At 56.3% G+C, this 17,022-nt stretch overlaps 2 protein-coding genes across 8 annotated transcripts in view; both read left to right on the top strand.

Moving 5' to 3' along the window:
* The window catches only part of SEZ6 (seizure related 6 homolog), a 48,287-nt gene extending 38,881 nt beyond the window's left edge, over positions 1-9,406 (top strand). Inside the window, exons 5-17 of one of the 3 annotated variants that reach the window (XM_027517430.1) lie at positions 1,137-1,322; positions 3,763-3,931; positions 4,064-4,230; positions 4,797-4,991; positions 5,242-5,380; positions 5,472-5,668; positions 6,215-6,409; positions 6,795-6,986; positions 7,071-7,268; positions 7,547-7,585; positions 7,842-7,959; positions 8,044-8,146; positions 8,311-9,406. In XM_027517430.1, coding sequence (XP_027373231.1) covers positions 1,137-1,322; positions 3,763-3,931; positions 4,064-4,230; positions 4,797-4,991; positions 5,242-5,380; positions 5,472-5,668; positions 6,215-6,409; positions 6,795-6,986; positions 7,071-7,268; positions 7,547-7,585; positions 7,842-7,959; positions 8,044-8,146; positions 8,311-8,343 — 1,931 coding nt within the window. In that variant the 3' untranslated portion in view covers positions 8,344-9,406. The remainder of the gene's footprint in view (positions 1-1,136; positions 1,323-3,762; positions 3,932-4,063; positions 4,231-4,796; positions 4,992-5,241; positions 5,381-5,471; positions 5,669-6,214; positions 6,410-6,794; positions 6,987-7,070; positions 7,269-7,546; positions 7,586-7,841; positions 7,960-8,043; positions 8,147-8,310) is intronic. The other 2 variants (XM_027517432.1, XM_027517431.1) reach the window with 2 other exon arrangements.
* Positions 9,407-12,874: 3,468 nt separating this feature from the next.
* The window catches only part of PHF12 (PHD finger protein 12), a 39,912-nt gene continuing 35,764 nt past the window's right edge, over positions 12,875-17,022 (top strand). For 4 of the 5 annotated variants that reach the window (XR_003506681.1, XR_003506680.1, XR_003506682.1 and 1 more), the window contains exons 1-2: positions 13,075-13,479; positions 14,123-14,304. Coding sequence is in view for 2 of the 5 variants with exons in the window: in XM_027516802.1 (XP_027372603.1) it covers positions 13,414-13,479; positions 14,123-14,304 (248 nt within the window). In the remaining 3 variants the exon portion in view is untranslated. Of the gene's footprint in view, positions 13,480-14,122; positions 14,305-17,022 lie in introns of all 5 variants that reach the window. The other variant, XM_027516801.1, reaches the window with a different exon arrangement.

Genomic DNA, 17,022 nt, shown 5'->3' with positions numbered 1-17,022 from the left:
TTGACATTGTGTCTGGACCCTGGTCTGCCCAGAAGCAGCCCTTTCTTATATTCATACAAAGACACACAGAGGCTAGTCGAGTTCCTGCCTGGACCTCACTTCCCATCCTCCCAGTGCCATCAAGTGAGGGTGGGCCTCCTCCATCCCCAAGACCCAGGAGTGCTTTCTCAGTCTAGACGGTCCTCATCTCTCCCAGCACCCCAGGGTTTTCAGGCTCCATAGCCCAGACTCTTCACTCAGCCTTTCTCCTTGACCCCTCACCTTCTTCCCTACCTCTCAGCCCTGGTCCCCACTTTTAGCTAAGGCCCCAGCTTGGCACTGGATTGGGATTTGCTGGGTTGTTTAATAGGATTTGCTGCCACCATTCGGTCATATTTGGTATGACAATTTCAAAAGTTAAGTTTCCCAGGGCAACTTGTTCCTCCCACAACTTCCATGAAGTTGCATCCTGCTTCCCCATCCCGGACCCCTCCTGTTTTTCAAAGTCCACAGCCCTTGTCATCAAGGTTTTTAGCATTCCTCAGTGAATACCGGGAAAGTTTTTACTGTTTGACTTTGGTGTTCCCTGCTGTAATTCATCTTTGTCCTTTGCAGAAAAAATAATAGCAATACTTGACATCAGTGTAGGCTTTTCACTATTTCGAGGGACGGGGGAGCCTGGTGGGGTCGCATAGGGTCGGACACGACTGAAGCAACTTAGCAGCAGCAGCAGCAGCAACAGCACATCTATAAGTCATTCAGTACACATTTCTTGGTTCCAGGGATACCAAGCTGAATAAAATACTCCCCATTTATTTTCACAATAACCCTGAAGGTAGACTGACATTTTGAACCTCATTTAACAAATGAGGAAACCAGGACACAGAAAGGAGATATAACTTGCCTGGAGTGTCAAAGCTTGGAATCCAAGGCTCCAACTTCCAGCTCTGTGCTTGCTCCAGCCCAGGCTGCCGGAAGTATCACTGACACCTTCTGGGGAGGGGATCAGAGTCTCTTCTGGGATTCCTGATGCTTCCTCTGACACCTCGAGGCAGGCTAGGGCAGGCCTCTTTTGCCCTGGCTATGACTCAGCCCCTTCCACACACACACACACACACACCACACACACACACACGTCACCCATTCTCTCTCTGCAGCCTACCTCCTGAGCTGCCACTTTCCCCGACGTCCAGCTTACGGAGCTGTGACTGTCACCAGCCTCCACCCTGGAGGTAGTGCCCGCTTCCGCTGTGCCACTGGCTACCAGCTGAAGGGTGCCAGGCTCCTTACCTGTCTCAACGCCACCCAGCCCTTCTGGGATTCTCAGGAGCCGGTCTGCATCGGTGAGTGGCCCCCGGGGACTCAGTGCCAAACAGGGAAGTGAGGTGGGGGGCTCATTCCTGCTCTCTGTTGCGGTCTGGCACCTCCATTTGCTCTCCATAAGGAAGCCAGAAAATAGCCTCACACCTCAGTAGCATTCACACAACCTGCGCTTCTTGAGCACTTACTGTATGGAGGCACCACAGGTATACCGAGTGGAATTAAACAGGGACTGTGCCCTCAAGGAGCCCACAGTTCTAGGAAACGAGGGAGGAAGACAGCCCCCGGCTCACCAACTTCCAGAGCAGGAAGTTAAAAGTATGGATGAAGAGACAGAGTGGCCTGGAGTGGGTGGAAGCAGTCGCTCTTAGCTGGGTGCCTAGGAGGCTTCCTGGGGGGAGTGGCTTTGAAGGTTTCAGTGGAGGGAACAGTGTGGGCAGTGAACCCGAGGTGACAAGGGGAGGGAGCGTTTTAGGGACACAGAAAACAGCCAGGTTTGGCTGAGGCCTGAGACATGGGGAGAGGGCGGTGGGAGGGCCTTGAATGTCAGGCCAAGACACTGGGTGGAGAGCCGTTGACATTTTGTGAGACCGGGAGGGAGGGGTTCAGAACTGTCCCTCAGGAGAGACAGGCGGGCGGTGTCTGGAAGCTTGCAGACAGCCAGGCAAGAGGGTTTAATTTAGACAATGACTTTGGGAATGAAGAGGTGGGAAGAGGTTCCAGAGACCTCAGCGAGGAAAAGGGGGGATGTAGGAGACTCCCAGGTTCTGGTCCTGGGTGATCGGAGAGTCTGAGATTGCTGCCAGTGAAGAGGGGCTTGTTGACAGAAGGGAGATGGAGTGTTTTGTTTGCAGGGTGGAAGGCAGCTTGGGGTTTTGATACTTATTTCATCCTATAAACTCTTGCTGGGCATCAGGCCAAAGCGGGTGTGAATAAGCCAGACGTGGGCTCTGCCCTCAAGGAGCTCTCTGTTCAATGGGAAGACTGGAAAGCAACTCAGGAAGTTCAGGGCAGATGGTGCTGTGATGGGGCGAACTCAGGGCACCATGGAGATCCCAGCAGGGGGAGTAAGGGAGAGCTGCTCAGAAATTAGGAAGGAGGTCAAACAAGCTTCCCAAGGAGAAGGCAGGGAAGGGTGACGGGCATGTCAGAGCTCCGGGAAGTGGAATGGATTCCTGGAACAGGACATGCAGAGATGCGGAGACATGAAGTGGCACGCCACAGTGAGGACCGGCAGGGTGTGCCTGAAGAAGACAGTGGCTAGGAAGCACTGCAGCCGAGCCAAGAGAGACGGGTTTATAAAGGGCTCGAAACCCCTCTTGATCTTGGACTTTATCTTGAGGGTTACAGGAAGCCACTGAGGAATTTAAGTGGAGGACGGGGCATAGTCAGATTTCAAGGGCAGTGCCGTTCCAAGACCAAGCAAAAAGGCGAGTCTGCCCTCTCTGCAAAGAAGCAGAGAAGAAACTCACCAGCACCCCTTCCCCGGGAGCTGTATTAGGTTAAAATACTCTTCAGTCTGAACACTTGGAGACAAAGGCACTGCATCTTGGCCAGGGTAGCCTGGTCTCTGAGAGCTGGCAGAGTCCAGAGCTGTAGGTCCAGGAAAGGAAAGTGCTACCGGGGACCAGCCAGAGTCCTATTGCCTGCGACTTCTTCTCTGGCCCCATTTAACTGCCAGGGGCTTGTGGCCAAGTAACTCAGCAGCCCTTGGTGATGGGGAAGGGCGAGCTGCCAAGCCTCTGCTAAGGATGAGGGGGCCGTCCCAGGCCAGAGGGACTAGTGCTGGAAAGGGGTCAGCCTGTCAGTCAGGACTAATTGACAGCAGTAGTGATGCTGACTCAAGACTGTCTCCTGGCTAACAATGCTTGCTACAGGCACAAGGTCTGGAGGTGAAGGGCATGCCCACCAGGTGTTTGTCATCCCTGAGCTAGTCCTACTCTCTTTTTTATAGTCATTCATTCATTTTATCCAAAAAAGCATTGAATACCAACTCTGTGTCTGGTTTGAAAAGACCTGGCCCCTGCCCTGGAGGGCTTAGTTAAGGGACATATCCAAAAATAACTGGTTTAGGAAGCTGGTCTGAGACAGAGGCAGCAAATATATTCAAGAAGGTTGGAGCCCTGGGAAGGGGAATAAAGTTCACCTGGGAGGAGGAATCAGGGAGGGCCTCCTTGAGAAGTCAGCAGTGAGGAAAGGTGACTCACCCAGGACCACGTGGCTAGGCAGCCGCAGATTCCCTAGTCAAGGGAGTTGCACATGAATGGTCCTGGAGGTGTGAAAGGTTAGGAGGTTGGCTGCCTGAAGCTGCAGGGTCACAGGGGCAAAGGATTGACCTCCAGAGCAGTGAAGGCAAGCTCCCTGCTGCCCCGTGCAGAAGGCACGGAGCTGGGATGGGTGGGGAGGCTTGCTAGGCCGTCTAGGATCCAGCCGGGGCCCAGCCCACAGCGGCCCGTCTCACAGCTGCCTGCGGTGGAGTGATCCGCAACGCCACCACCGGCCGCATCGTCTCGCCCGGCTTCCCGGGCAACTACAGCAACAACCTCACCTGCCACTGGCTGCTTGAGGCTCCCGAGGGCCAGCGGTTGCACCTGCACTTTGAGAAGGTTTCCCTGGCTGAGGATGATGACAGGTGAGGGGGTGTCCTGGTGGGATCGGAGTGCCTGGCCTGGTAGTACCCTGCTGGAGGGATGGTACCCAAGCCTGGGGCCTCACCCCACCCAACTCAGCGACCAACCACGCAGCTGCCGCTCTCGTGGCCCAGGCTCATCATCCGTAATGGGGACAACGTGGAGGCCCCGCCCGTGTATGATTCCTACGAGGTGGAGTACCTGCCCATTGAGGGCCTGCTCAGCTCCAGCCGACACTTCTTCGTGGAGCTCAGTACTGACAGCAGTGGGGTGGCTGCGGGCATGGCCCTGCGCTACGAGGGTGAGCCTTCTGGGGCCTAACCAGGGGTCGGGGTCTCCAGCCCAGGGTCTCTTCTCACACTCTCCCTCTCTGCCTCAATTCCCTCATCACTACTTCCAACTCGCCCCTTGCTCACCTGCCACCCAGGTCCTCTCTCCTTATTCATCCCCTGAAATCCAGGATTCTGCTCCATCTTTGCAGGAGACCCCTGCCTGGACCCAGGCCCTCTGGTCCAAGAGAATCAGTTCTCTAGAGTTTGAAGAATAAAAATAGCCCCCACCCTTACAGAAGAAGAACTGCCGCAGCAGACATTCTAGCACCACTCATGCGTGCATGTGTTCATTAATTTATTAAAAAAAAACCAAACATGTATTGAGCGCCTTCTGTGTACTAAGCACAAACTCAGCACTGAGAATACAATGGTGATGGCCCCCTGAGGATAGACGCTCTGGGCTGCTCCGCCCCCTGCTCCAAACCCAGACACACATCTGTTGTCAGGAAGAGAAAGGCCCTGGGGAGGGAAGTAGGACGACTGGCCCGTGTTTGTGGCGGTCGTGCTGAGCTGGGCTGGGTCCTGTGGTTTGCAGCCTTCCAGCAAGGCCATTGCTACGAGCCCTTTGTCAAATACGGCAACTTCAGCAGCAGCGCACCCTCTTACCCTGTGGGGACCACCGTGGAGTTCAGCTGCGACCCCGGCTACACTCTGGAGCAGGGCTCCATCATCATTGAGTGCGTGGACCCCCACGACCCTCAGTGGAATGAGACAGAGCCCGCCTGCCGAGGTCAGTAGGCATCAGGGGGTAGGCCTTCTGGGGGCAGGGAGCAGGGTGGGCACGAGGGAGCCGGCCACAGGGCCTGGGACCACGGGATCCGGTGACACATGTGATTGAAGCTTCCCCTACCCAGGAGGAGGTGGGGGGTCCCAGCAGTGGGCAGGCACTCCTGTGGACAGGAGGCAGCCCCAGGACATGGCACTGGCTGGGGGTGGAGGGGGGTGGAACACCGAGGGGATGCGGTTCCCCTGCCTTCCAGCCGTGTGTAGTGGAGAGACCACAGACTCGGCTGGCGTGGTGCTCTCCCCCAACTGGCCAGAGCCGTACGGCCGTGGGCAGGACTGCATCTGGGGCGTGCATGTGGAGGAAGACAAGCGCATCATGTTGGACGTCCGAGTGTGAGTGCCCACTGGGCTCGGCCAAGCCACCTCCCGGGATCTGGGGCCCTCTCTCAGCTGGCCCACCCTGCCTGACGGTTCCCCTCCACAGGCTGCGCATAGGCACGGGTGACGTGCTAACCTTCTATGACGGGGACGACCTGACAGCTCGGGTCCTGGGCCAGTACTCTGGGCCCCGTGGCCACTTCAAGCTCTTTACCTCCATGGCTGACGTCACCATTCAGTTCCAGTCTGACCCCGGGGCCTCAGTGCTCGGGTACCAGCAGGGCTTCGTCATCCACTTCTTTGGTGAGCTTGCCCCTGCCCTGCCCTGCTGGGGTGGGGGGCGGGTAGAAGCGACGCCAGGTGCAGACCCCCAGCCTAGGCAAGTCAGAAAGGCCAGGGAGGTGAGGAGTCTGAGCACTCTTATCTGATTGGGGGAAGCTGGAAGCTGGGACATTCCAGGCATCACCTTTGGGAAGTTAATCTTATTCTCCATCTCCCCTGAGGGCCCAGTGAGAGGAAGCAAGCCTCTGCTAAACGGAATTGGGTAGACAGGGAACTGAGGAAAGGCCTTCATTGAAGTGACAGTTTTCCCCACCCTACCCGGCCCCTCTCTCAGGGCTAAGGAATTGGCCAACGCACTTGGGAAGTAAGGACAAAGCTTAGGTGACAACCCTGGAATCTAGGAGACAGGCAAGAAGGAATCCCTGAGCAGGAAGGCATGATCGCTGAGCCTGCCCAGGCCAGGCCAGGCGTGGATGAATTGGCAGGAACTGGAGTGCCCTCGAGGGGAGGGAAGCTAGCACAGTCTTCCTTGGGTGCTGCTGAGGGCCTGCATCTTGCTGCCCCCAGAGGTGCCCCGTAATGACACCTGTCCGGAGCTACCTGAAATCCCCAATGGCTGGAAGAGCCCGTCGCAGCCTGAGCTGGTGCATGGCACCGTCGTCACCTACCAGTGCTACCCTGGCTACCAGGTGGTAGGCTCCAGTGTCCTCATGTGCCAGTGGGACCTCACCTGGAGTGAGGACCTGCCCTCATGCCAGAGAGGTAAGTGTACCTGTTCCCCACGCTCTCCCCATTGCAACCTAGAAGCCTCTCTCCCGGATTCTAATCCAGACTCTAGCTGTTATTAGCTGATAGTCATAGCCTCGGTTGCCTCATCTGTGAAGTAGGATCATACCTTCTCATAGAGTAATCCACCAAGTACTCCAAGTTTTCCATTCCTGGTATGTGGCCCACCAGTGTTTGTTGATTCTGATGAATGGGGAGGGGGACAAATGGAGAGAGGACACCAGCACAATGGTAGGGGCAGATAAATAGGGGTGGAGCCCTGTGCTGTGAAGATTTTGGCAGGCCTGGAACAAAGCCAGTATGCACTGGGTTTTGTTGAGTTCTACTTGGGCCACTTCCCTTTGTCACTCTCTACCCTCAGTGACTTCCTGTCGCGACCCTGGGGATGTGGAACACAGCCGACGTCTCATATCGAGCCCTAAGTTCCCCGTGGGGGCCACCGTGCAGTATATCTGTGACCAGGGTTTTGTGCTGACGGGTAGTGCCCTCCTCACCTGCCATGACCGCCAAGCCAGCAGCCCCAAGTGGAGTGACCGGGCCCCCAAATGTCTCCGTGAGTTCAAACGGGGAGGTGAGAGGATGCTGCCTCTGGCGGCTAGGGGCCTGGCACCCTCACTGGGCCCTGCCTGTTTTGCAGTGGAACAGCTCAAACCGTGCCATGGCCTCAGCGCCCCCGAGAATGGTGCCCGCAGTCCCGAGAAGCGGCTGCACCCAGCGGGGGCTACTGTCCACTTCTCGTGTGCCCCTGGCTATGTGCTGAAGGGCCAGGCCAGCATCAAGTGTGTGCCCGGACACCCCTCACATTGGAGTGACCCCCCGCCCATCTGTAGGGCTGGTGAGTGTCCTACCATCTGCTGAACCTCCGCCTGGCCCACAGGGCTGCCCTGGCAAAGATGTCAGAGGCCAAGAACCAAAACCCCTTGCCCACGGCACCCCCACCTCTTATGTTATTCCTGGTTTCTCGGGTGTCTGCCAGATCCTTCTGACCTGGTGACAAACTCTGGGGTGGGCTCCCCTTGGACAAATTCCTCCCCATGACCAGCCCCCTCCCTGCCTTTGTGGTCTGGCTGTTTGGGCTCACCCACTGCCCTTGGCCCTCCCCTCTTATTCCAGCCTCTCTGGACGGCTTCTACAGCGGCCGCAGCCTGGATGGTGAGCCCCCAACCTCCTCAAGGATCAGGGAAATAATCTCCCTGCCCCTTGTTCTCACAGCTTCCAGGCTGTGGGCTCCCCAAGGAGGGAGGGCAGAGAAAGAGAGATGTGGGACTACCAGGGGGCAAAAAGCTCCTTCCCCTGCCCCCAGCCAGCTAGAGGGAGCTGGCAGCTGGCTGCCTCTGGGCAGAGGTGAGGGGACATGGGGCTCAGGCGACAGGGCCCTCTGCCCCAGCCCCATCCTCTGTGCTTTCAGTTGCCAAGGTGCCAGCTGCCTCCAGCACACTGGATGCTGCTCACCTCGCAGCTGCCATCTTCTTGCCGCTGGTAGCGATGGCGCTCTTGGTGGGAGGCGTGTACCTCTACTTCTGCAGGTGAGTCCGGCTTCTCTGCCTGCCCTGCACCCCTGACTCGCTCCCGCCCAGCACTCCTGACTCCTAGGCTTCTCTGCTGCACAGGCTCCAGGGGAACAGCCCCCTGCAGCTGCCCCGGACACGACCCCGCCCTTATGACCGCATCACCGTGGAGTCAGCGTTTGATAATCCAACTTACGAGACTGGAGTAAGTACCCAGGCCAGGCTCAACACCCCAGTCAGGACCCAATTCTGTGCTCCCTTGGCCAGGTACCCCTGAGTGTCCTGCCAAGCCCTTTCACTCTTTCCTTTTTCCTCGGGAAGGTGGATTGTGGACTGGCAAGGCTTTGACAAGTTTCCAACTCCCAGAAGTCTCTTTCCTTTGCAGGAGACGAGAGAATATGAAGTCTCCATCTAGGTGGGGCGGCCTGGGGAAGCCGGCTCCGCCCTGCATCCCAGTCCAGCAGCAGAGCTCCCAGCTTTCTGCTCCCTTGCCCTCCACCTCCTGTACATACCACCTGGGAAGAGATGCGGCCAGTCCCTCAAGAAGTTCTGCACTTCCCGCCTGCAATACCCACCAGGGCCTATTATCTTGGGACCACTGCCCACTTAGGGCCCTTCCTTGGGTCCAAGTCAGGGGCATCTGCCTCCAGGCCAAACACAGCTGGAGCACATGCACCAAGAACCAGCATTCTCCTGACCCTCTCTCAGGCCTGGGACCTCTGGGCTGGAATTCACAGGCAGGGTGGAGTACCTCCCTCCATGTGACCACCCTCCAGCCCTGGCATGCAGCAGCCCTGACATGACAGTGGCGGAAACTGTGCCAGGGGGCTCCTCACAGGGCCGCTGCCAGTGGCCAACCCTGGTCTCAGCAGTGACCTCTGAGTAGTCCTGGCATGCTGACATCAGTCCCCTGGGGAGATCTCTAGTCTTTCTCTAAGGCCCCAGGAACGGTCAGTTCTGCCTCCTGCCCCTTCCTGGCAGAGGCAATAACGCTAAGGGATCTTAAGGGGTTTAGGGACTCTACCCCAAGCTCAGGTTGGACTTCCCTAGGCCACACCACTCATGCGCCACACCAAAGCAGGACACCCCCGGCTGCTCCCCTGGTGGCCCTACACCCTAAAAGAGGGAGATCTTCCCCTGACGTCAGTCTGGCTGTGAAAAACACCCTCTTGCCCACCTTCCCCTCCTCCAACCCCAGCGACCTGTCAGGCTTCCCTCCTGGCCACTGCGTTTTGGGATAAGGGGAGTGTCAGGCATATTCTAAAGATGCGCAGAGGTCCATGGGTGCAGGAATTTGGCATGGAACAGAGGGTCAAAGCATCCCAGGGAGAGGCCCAGGAGTTGGCTGCAGGCTACTTTGTACATGTAATGTATTATATGGGGTCTGGGCTCCAGTCAGAGAACAATCTTCTATTTCTGTTGTTTCCTTATTAAAATGGTGTTTTTGGAAAAAAAAAAAAAGCAATGGCCTGGTGGATGGTGCTTTCTTGGAGGGAAGGGAGGCGGAAGACAAATGGGATGCGGACTTGAGGGCCAGAAGGCATGCTAAACCTCCCAACTGATCATCTCCAGACTTTATAAAAAACCAGTCATGGGAATTCCCTGGGGCTCCAGTGCCTGGGATTCAGCACTTTCACTGGACAGCCTGGGTTCAGTCCTTGATCAGGGAACTAAGATCCTGCAAGCCCCACGTGCAGTCAAACGAAAACAAAAAGTAGCCACGTGCCAGTGCTTCAGGGACTACTGTCCCCAGAAGATCAGTGTGACAGCTGGCATGTGAAGTGAGAGGCCCCAAGGTTGGTGCCACAGGGGTGTGGGAACCCAGAGACTGAAATGCTCAGCCATCCCAGTGCTTCACTTCCCCTCTTTGCTAGGTCCAGAACCAAAGCCTAGCACAGTCCTAAGTCTGTCCTCAAACCCATCGTATTGCTGAAAAAGCCCAAAAAACCTGATGCCTTTCTTCCTTGACTTTGTTCCAGCTAGCAAGCTTTAGGAAATTGGAATAGGAATCAGAGACTGAGCCCCTGAACGTGAGGCTCTGGTCTGTCTTGGCCTCAGAGAACATCCAGACTGTCAAGTGCGGAGGCAATGTAGCCTAGGGGCTTAGCTTCTAATTTAACAAAAGCTATGTCCATGGACTCCAGAAAGAGGTGACTAAAGAGGATGTGCTTAAGTTTGCCTTGTTGGGTCCCTCCCAGCATCTATGCCCCTTCCCTATGGCCCCCAGAAATCTCCTGAGATGTGTTTAGCCAGCCTTGGTCCGCATCACACACATCCATGCTTAGAGGTGTGCTCTGCATGGCTGCTCTCCAGAATAAGAGCAAAAGGAAGGCAACAGGGAGTTGTGGGCACTCAGAAGCCAGAAGACGGAAATGGTAGCAGCAACCAGAACTTCTAAAGTTATCCAACACGGAGATCTTGGATCACTTATGGCTGGCCACCTCCTGGTTCTACCACAAGCCACCTTGAAAGATGGAGAGGCTCCAGCCCGTGCAGAATGCAGTGCCTACATTAGCCACAAGAGGTCACTTCCAAAGGCATGTGTATCCCACCTGCTCTCCTCAATCCCCCTGGCACATCCAGGGCAGGAGCTCTCCAAGGTGGCACCAACTGCTAGCCCCACGGGGCTGACCTCACCCTCCAAGTTCTGAGAGGAAGGTGTGTGGAGTGATTAGTTACCCTGGTACTTGTCAACAGAGCCAAGTATTATTTCCCTCATTAGCCCATTAATGCCTATGTCTGTTCTCAACTGCAGTGACGGTGTTCATCAAAGCAAAGCCTTGCTCTTTGGGCATGTGCCAGTGGCTTACTTATCTGCCCCATAATACCTTCAGGCTGACACAGCAGCATGGATGGGCCCTGAGCTGTAGGAAGGAAGCCAGTAGGAGAGGGTACATGATATACCCACTTCTGAGCATCTGTAGCATGAAATACTGCCTAAGAAGACATAAGGTCCAGCCACTTCCATACTTCTAGCTCAGCCCTTCTCTCTCTGTTCCAGAGCCACTAAGATTTCTTGTTTGCTGAGGCTGGTAGAGGGTAGAGAGGGCCGATCTACATGACATATTCCCCTGCTTGATCAATAAGGCCCAGGACTTTATTATTCTTCCCAGGCACCAACCGGATCATTAGGAAAGTCAGAAGAACAGAAACCTAAGATCACACACCCACGACCTCACCCTCCTTACTATCCCCCACCCCAAAGCAGCAACGCCTCTCAGACAGTTAGACAGTATCCCAGCCTGGGAATTAAAAAAAAATGTTTCATTCTTAGGTCTGCCATAAATTCACTATGTGAACTAGGCAAACCACTTCTCTTCTCTATGCATCGGTTAATGAAGAGGTTAATACAGATGGTTTTTAAGCCCTTTCCAGTTTTAGGTTTCTGAGAATGCTAAGTATACCTTAATATCAAAAGTGAGCCAAGACACAGCTACCTGGTAACAATGCCAACTAAACGCCTCGTGTCAGGCACAATGATGCCCCTCCCTCCTCCACCGCTTCACCTACAGTCAGGCAGAGGCAACTGGCCATCTCTGTAGACCGCACCAAGGGGAGGGACGGGCGCGGTGGAGAGCGTGAAGCCCCGCCCAGAGTCCGAGGTGAGACATTCAGACTACAAATCCCAGCATACAGCGGCAGCTCAGAAAGGTATCTCGCTCTTCCCCGCTGCTACTGCTAAGTCGCTTCAGTCGTGTCCGACTCTGTGCGATCCCATAGACGGCAGCCCACCAGGCTCCCCGTCCCTGGGATTCTCCAGGCAAGAACACTGGAGTGGGTTGCCATTTCCTTCTCCAATGCATGAAAGTTGAAAAGTGAAAGGGAAGTCGCTCAGTCGTGTCCAACTCTTCGCGACCCCATGGACTGCACCCCACCAGGCTCCTCCGTCCATGGGATTTTCCAGGCAAGAGTACTGGAGTGGGGTGCCATTGCCTTCCCCGAGTCCATCCTACATTACACTGCATCGCACGCACACGGAACTACGGCTCCCAGAATCCACCAGACCCATCGCGATTCTTGCTCCCAGGGTGCAATGCTCTCCCTTCGCCCTTTGGACCTCGGCGCGTTGCAAACTGGGAGCTGAAGTCCACTGCGGGCAGGTAGCTGGGCGTTGTCAGCATTACAAACTCTTAGCCTTTGGCTTCCTCTTGGAGGGCAGTTTTCAGAGAGAGTAATCAAAAGAGGGTGGTATCGGGCAGGCAGACCTCCACGGTGCCATCACTACGAAAGGCAGGGATGCTCAGGCTAAAATTTACTGCTGGGAGCGGGAGGGAAGAGAGAACAGAAGCCAACCAACCCGACACCAAAACCATCGTTTTCCGTCGCGATGGCTTTTCTTTTTCTCTTTACCAATATGGCGCCTGGTCCAGCCACACCTGACGCTGGAACCAAACAGTCCAGTACAACATCCCTAGGAGTACATGCTGTCACCGACAGCCTACCAGCGCCAGCCAACACCACACTTTGCTCCTTTCTGTTCACTCCTGAGGACTCCAAGGGCATGGTAGTCTATAACCCACTACCAAAATGGCGAAAGGAGAAGCATTCTTGTTAGGGCCTTCTGGTGACAATACGCCTGCGCCGGAGTCGACTGTGTTATTGTGGGACGGGAGGGGAGCATCCGCAACACGCCTGCGCGAGACTAGAGTCCTCTTGGTCTACACTCAAACACCAATGGATGAAGAGCCCCGGTGTTCCTGCGGCTGCGCCGTGACCCTTCGGAGCTTTCCCAGGCGCCTGCGCGAGACCACAAGTCCCGCCCTTTCATCGCAGTACGCTGGCGCAGGGCTGAAAGGCGGGGCTTCGACGCTCCAGACGAATGCCAGCGCGGCTGCGCGCCGGGGGGTGCCCCCTCTCTGCGGCTGCGCGGGAGCCCGGCCGCCGGCTGTCACTGCGGTTGCGCGCGGCGAGCGGCGATCCCGGGGCGCCTGCGCGGGTGGCTTTGCGGGCGCTCGCGGTAAGTTTGCGCCAAGTGCGCGGCAGCCGGGACGCAGACGGCGGCGGCGGCGAGAGGCGGAGCCCGGGGACCACCCCCCATCACCCTCCCCGCAGTCACCTCACGTACCACAACCTCACCTAACCTCTCACCCCCCCACCTCCGATCCCCCCAACCCCGGGATGGCAGCGCCCGCCAGCCTTCCCGGCCGGACCAGCGGTCGCCAGCGCCGGCTCTAGCCTGTGGGACTAGGCCCCGCCGAGGCCTGACCCCCCCCCGAGCCGGGACCCACCGTGCAGCCAGCCGCCGGGCCGGGGCTGAGGGGCCGCTCCCCCCTCACGGCCCGTGGGGAGGACGCTGCCGTCCCGGGGACTGGGGGCCGGGGGGTGGGGGGGAGCCAGGGCGAGGAAGTCGGGACCCGTGTTTGGAAAAAAGAAGAAGGGCCGGGGTCAGGAGCGCCCCCTCCCCCCGCTTCCCCCCTCCCCCCGGGGTTGGGGGGGCCGGAGCAGAGAGCGCCCAGCCCGGGAGGTGGATGAATGTGGGAGAAAATGGAGACCAAGACGATCGTGTACGACTTGGACACGTCGGGGGGGCTGATGGAGGTAAGAGTGGCCCACCTCATCCCCTTCCCCCAGCGCCGGGAGGGAACCTCCGCCCTCCGCCCCACAAAGCCGGCCCTGAGCTCGCAGCGCAAGAGGGCCGGGGGAGGGGGGCTTTTCCTCACCGAGACTCTCCCTCCCATCTTTGCAACTCGGGGGGCTGAGCTCAGCCGCCGAGGACGTTTGCAGCAGTTTCACCTACCCGCCGCCCTCGATTCGCTCTCCCGAAGCGCCAGCCCACTCCATCTCTTTGCACCGGCGGGCCTCCCCACCCCCTTCTTGTCGGCCCCTTTGTGCTTCCCCCAGCACGTCCGGGTACCGGGCTTCAGGCCCTTCCCGAGCCTGGCTTTGGAGTCCCCCACTGTCCATACAAGGAAGTGGCGAGAAGGGAACCGCGCACCCTCTCCCCATCCCCCTACTCTGATCCTCCCCATTTGGAAGAAGCGGTGCTCGTTGTGCGGCAGGAACGCGGTTAGGGTGGGCTCCCCCTGGTTCCGGGGGCTAAGAGGTTCTGGGAGCAGCCTGGATGGGAGGAAGAAGGACAAAAGGGGGGAGAGGGGTGGGTGACGGAGATGCTGCGCCGGGGGGGCGACGGACCGCCCGGGAGCTACGAGTGTGCACACACGCCATTTGTATGTGTGTGCAGCAAATCCAGGCTCTGCTGGCTCCCCCCAAGACGGACGAGGCCGAAAAGCGGAGTCGGAAGCCTGAGAAGGAGCCCCGGAGAAGCGGCAGGGCCACCAACCACGACAGCTGCGATAGCTGCAAAGAAGGTGGGGACCTCCTGTGCTGTGACCACTGCCCGGCCGCCTTCCATCTCCAGTGCTGGTAAGGTCTGGGGACCCCCTCCGGAGCCCCTTGGCGGACCCTTCCCGGCACATTCCTTCACCCGGCCTACCCCTGCTGGCCGAGATAACGGGCGCTTGCAGCCGCTAGCTCTCTGCAGCCGCTGGGGCGAGCGCCTCCCTGCCCCCAGGTGCGGCCCGGATCCGGCCGTTTGAGGGGGAGGAGCAGCCGTAGGTCCGGACCCCGAGGTGGGGGTGGGGAGGAGTGCGGAGAGCCCCATCTGGGATTGGAAGTCGCTGGGGAGCCGGGACGGAGCCGGCGGGGCACGGCCGGCGGTGGCGGGGGAGGAAGGGGAGGAGCTCCGGGCCCTGCGCCGCTCGCCGCCCGCGCGCCTGCCCGCCGCCCTCGGGCTCCTGCCGGGATGGGCTGTCCTCGGGGTGGGTGCGCGGAGCCCTCGGCCGCCGGAGCTGCCCTGGTCCAGGCCTGAGGGACCCGGCACCTGGGCGCTCGCGGTCGTGGAAGAAATCATGGAGGGTGTCTCTGAGTCCGCCTTTGCTCTGCTTCTCTGTTTACAATATGGCGACCCGCCTTTAAATTATATTTTTATTCTCAGCGCCATTTTGGCTGCATATATGATTTGCAGACGTCTCCCGGGGAACGGTGGGGGTAACCTCGGAGTCCTTTCGACGGAAGCCCGTCGGGGGCCGGAGCTGGGGTTTTGCCGCTGGGGTTCCCTTTCTCTCCCGCCGCTTGCCCCTGTTGCCTGTCGGAGCTGCCTGCCTCTTCCCTCCCCTCCCGGCGCTGCCGCCTCTTAGGAAATCGAGCCGGGTTAGACAATTAAAATTGCCCTTGGGCGCCGATTTCACTGCTCCGCGAGGGCATTTTTAAGGAGCGGAGAGCTGGAAAGCCGGGCGCTTTTTCTTACCCCCACTTACTGAACGCAAGGGGAGGGGAGAGATCGAAGAGGGAGGGAGGGACCGGGTTTAGTCGCCCGCTGCTTGATCTTCCTCAGCAGCTCAGCCCAGAACAATCCGACCAAGAAGAGTGTAAACTCCAGCTCCTGCCAGGAGAAATCACCTCGGCCTTCCTCAAAAATCCCACATCTGCGCCGGGACCCCGATCACATCTTGTTCGGATGGCTCTTGTTCTGTTCAGCAACAGTTGACTGAGGCAGATGTTTGCGAGAGGAGATGGCTGGGCCAGAGAGAGCGGGAAAGAGAGGGGCTGTTGCATTTGTTCCCACCAGTTTTGATATTGCCATTTTTAGCCTTCTCTTTAAAAAACAAAACAAAACCATAAAGTGAGGTTTTCCTTAAGCTCTCTATACAGTTCTATTCACATTCCGCCCCTAGGTTGGTGAAATAGTGCCTATTGTGTATTTGTACTAATTGCAGGTTTGGGAACACTTATTAGACAGATGACTGATACTGGGCTAATTAAGTCTGTGGTCAGAAGTTTTGTAGGAAGCTCCCATTACCATTCCCAAAATTCCTTTGCCCAGGAGAGCACCCCATCTTGGCTTGTAATGTTGCAGAGACAAAAATGATTATCCTGGGGGAGCTTTGCTGATGGCTTTAAAATTTTTATTGCTTAGTGACTAAGGCCAGCAGGAAGGGTCTGTGGTTTTTAGCCTTTGCTTCCTATAAGGTGTAAGCCATCTCCTGTCACATTTCCTGTGCTGTTGTTGAGCACAAAAGAGATTTGTACTGAGTGGCATTGTGTTGCTTACCAGTTATTCCCTGTTGCTTTTGTTTGTTTCGTGATTGTGTTCGATACATACTAAGAGTGAATTGTAGACTCCTTGATTTAAAACATGGGTTAATATTTTACCTCTAGAATGAAGTGAATGTTAACCAAGAAGGGTGATTCCCATACTGAGTGAGACTTTTGTAGGCTCTTTATTATCAGTTGTTTAATCAAGCTGAAATTGTTTATTAAAAACCTCAGGCAGGGGGAAAGTGTGCTGTTTTGCCTGAGATTGGGCTTTTAAAGTCTAAAACTTAACTCCTGGATCTTTGCACTAGATGAGTCCAAGTCTTGTCAAGTTGTAACAATTAACAGTTCTAGTTTAGCTGGTAGGAGAGAGGGAGGTGCTTTTCCTTCTGTCTTTTTGAGATTCAGACTGTGCATTTCATTGACTACTTTTTTTTTTAGACCATGAATGGAAACTGGTAATCAGAGATTTGAGAATCCTAGTAAATGAGACAGCCCTTGTTTCACATCTCCAGTTCCCTCTTTGAAGATGCCAGTACTGAATGTAACATTGATGTATCTCAGTAGTTACAAAAATCACAAAACATTGTAGATTTTGGTACAAAGGCAGGAAGCCTTCTTTCAAGTGAGGTTTATCCCACTTTACTGCTTCCTACCCCACGCTCTTTCTAGCCCAGAAGTATTTCTTTAACCGTTTCAACCTGGGTAGTTAGGTCAAGCAGTTAATAGTGTCAGAGAATTTTGATTCCTGAGTGTGCTCGGTAATTTGGCCCATTATCACTTATTTGTGTCATGTGAGAGTGAGGTTAGGAGGTGTGTCTGTTCTCTCTTGCTTCCCTTTTTAACTGGCTAAGACTGGATTATTTACATAAGCATATTACTGTAATGATGATTTTCCTCTTGGACACTGTACAAAAGTGAAGATAGTTTTGCAAACTCTGTAGGTCATAATCGCAGTGCTGCTGTGGGTCTCCATTCCAAGCTCTGGGAGACAAGTCCAATTTCAGTCTCTGGTGTGCCTGACCAGCTTGTCTCACAGTGAACAGG

The sequence above is a fragment of the Bos indicus x Bos taurus genome, chromosome 19, assembly GCF_003369695.1.
Source record: "Bos indicus x Bos taurus breed Angus x Brahman F1 hybrid chromosome 19, Bos_hybrid_MaternalHap_v2.0, whole genome shotgun sequence".
In the NCBI taxonomy this organism is placed as follows: domain Eukaryota; kingdom Metazoa; phylum Chordata; class Mammalia; order Artiodactyla; family Bovidae; genus Bos; species Bos indicus x Bos taurus.
This window is presented reverse-complemented; position numbering and strand designations above follow the sequence as displayed.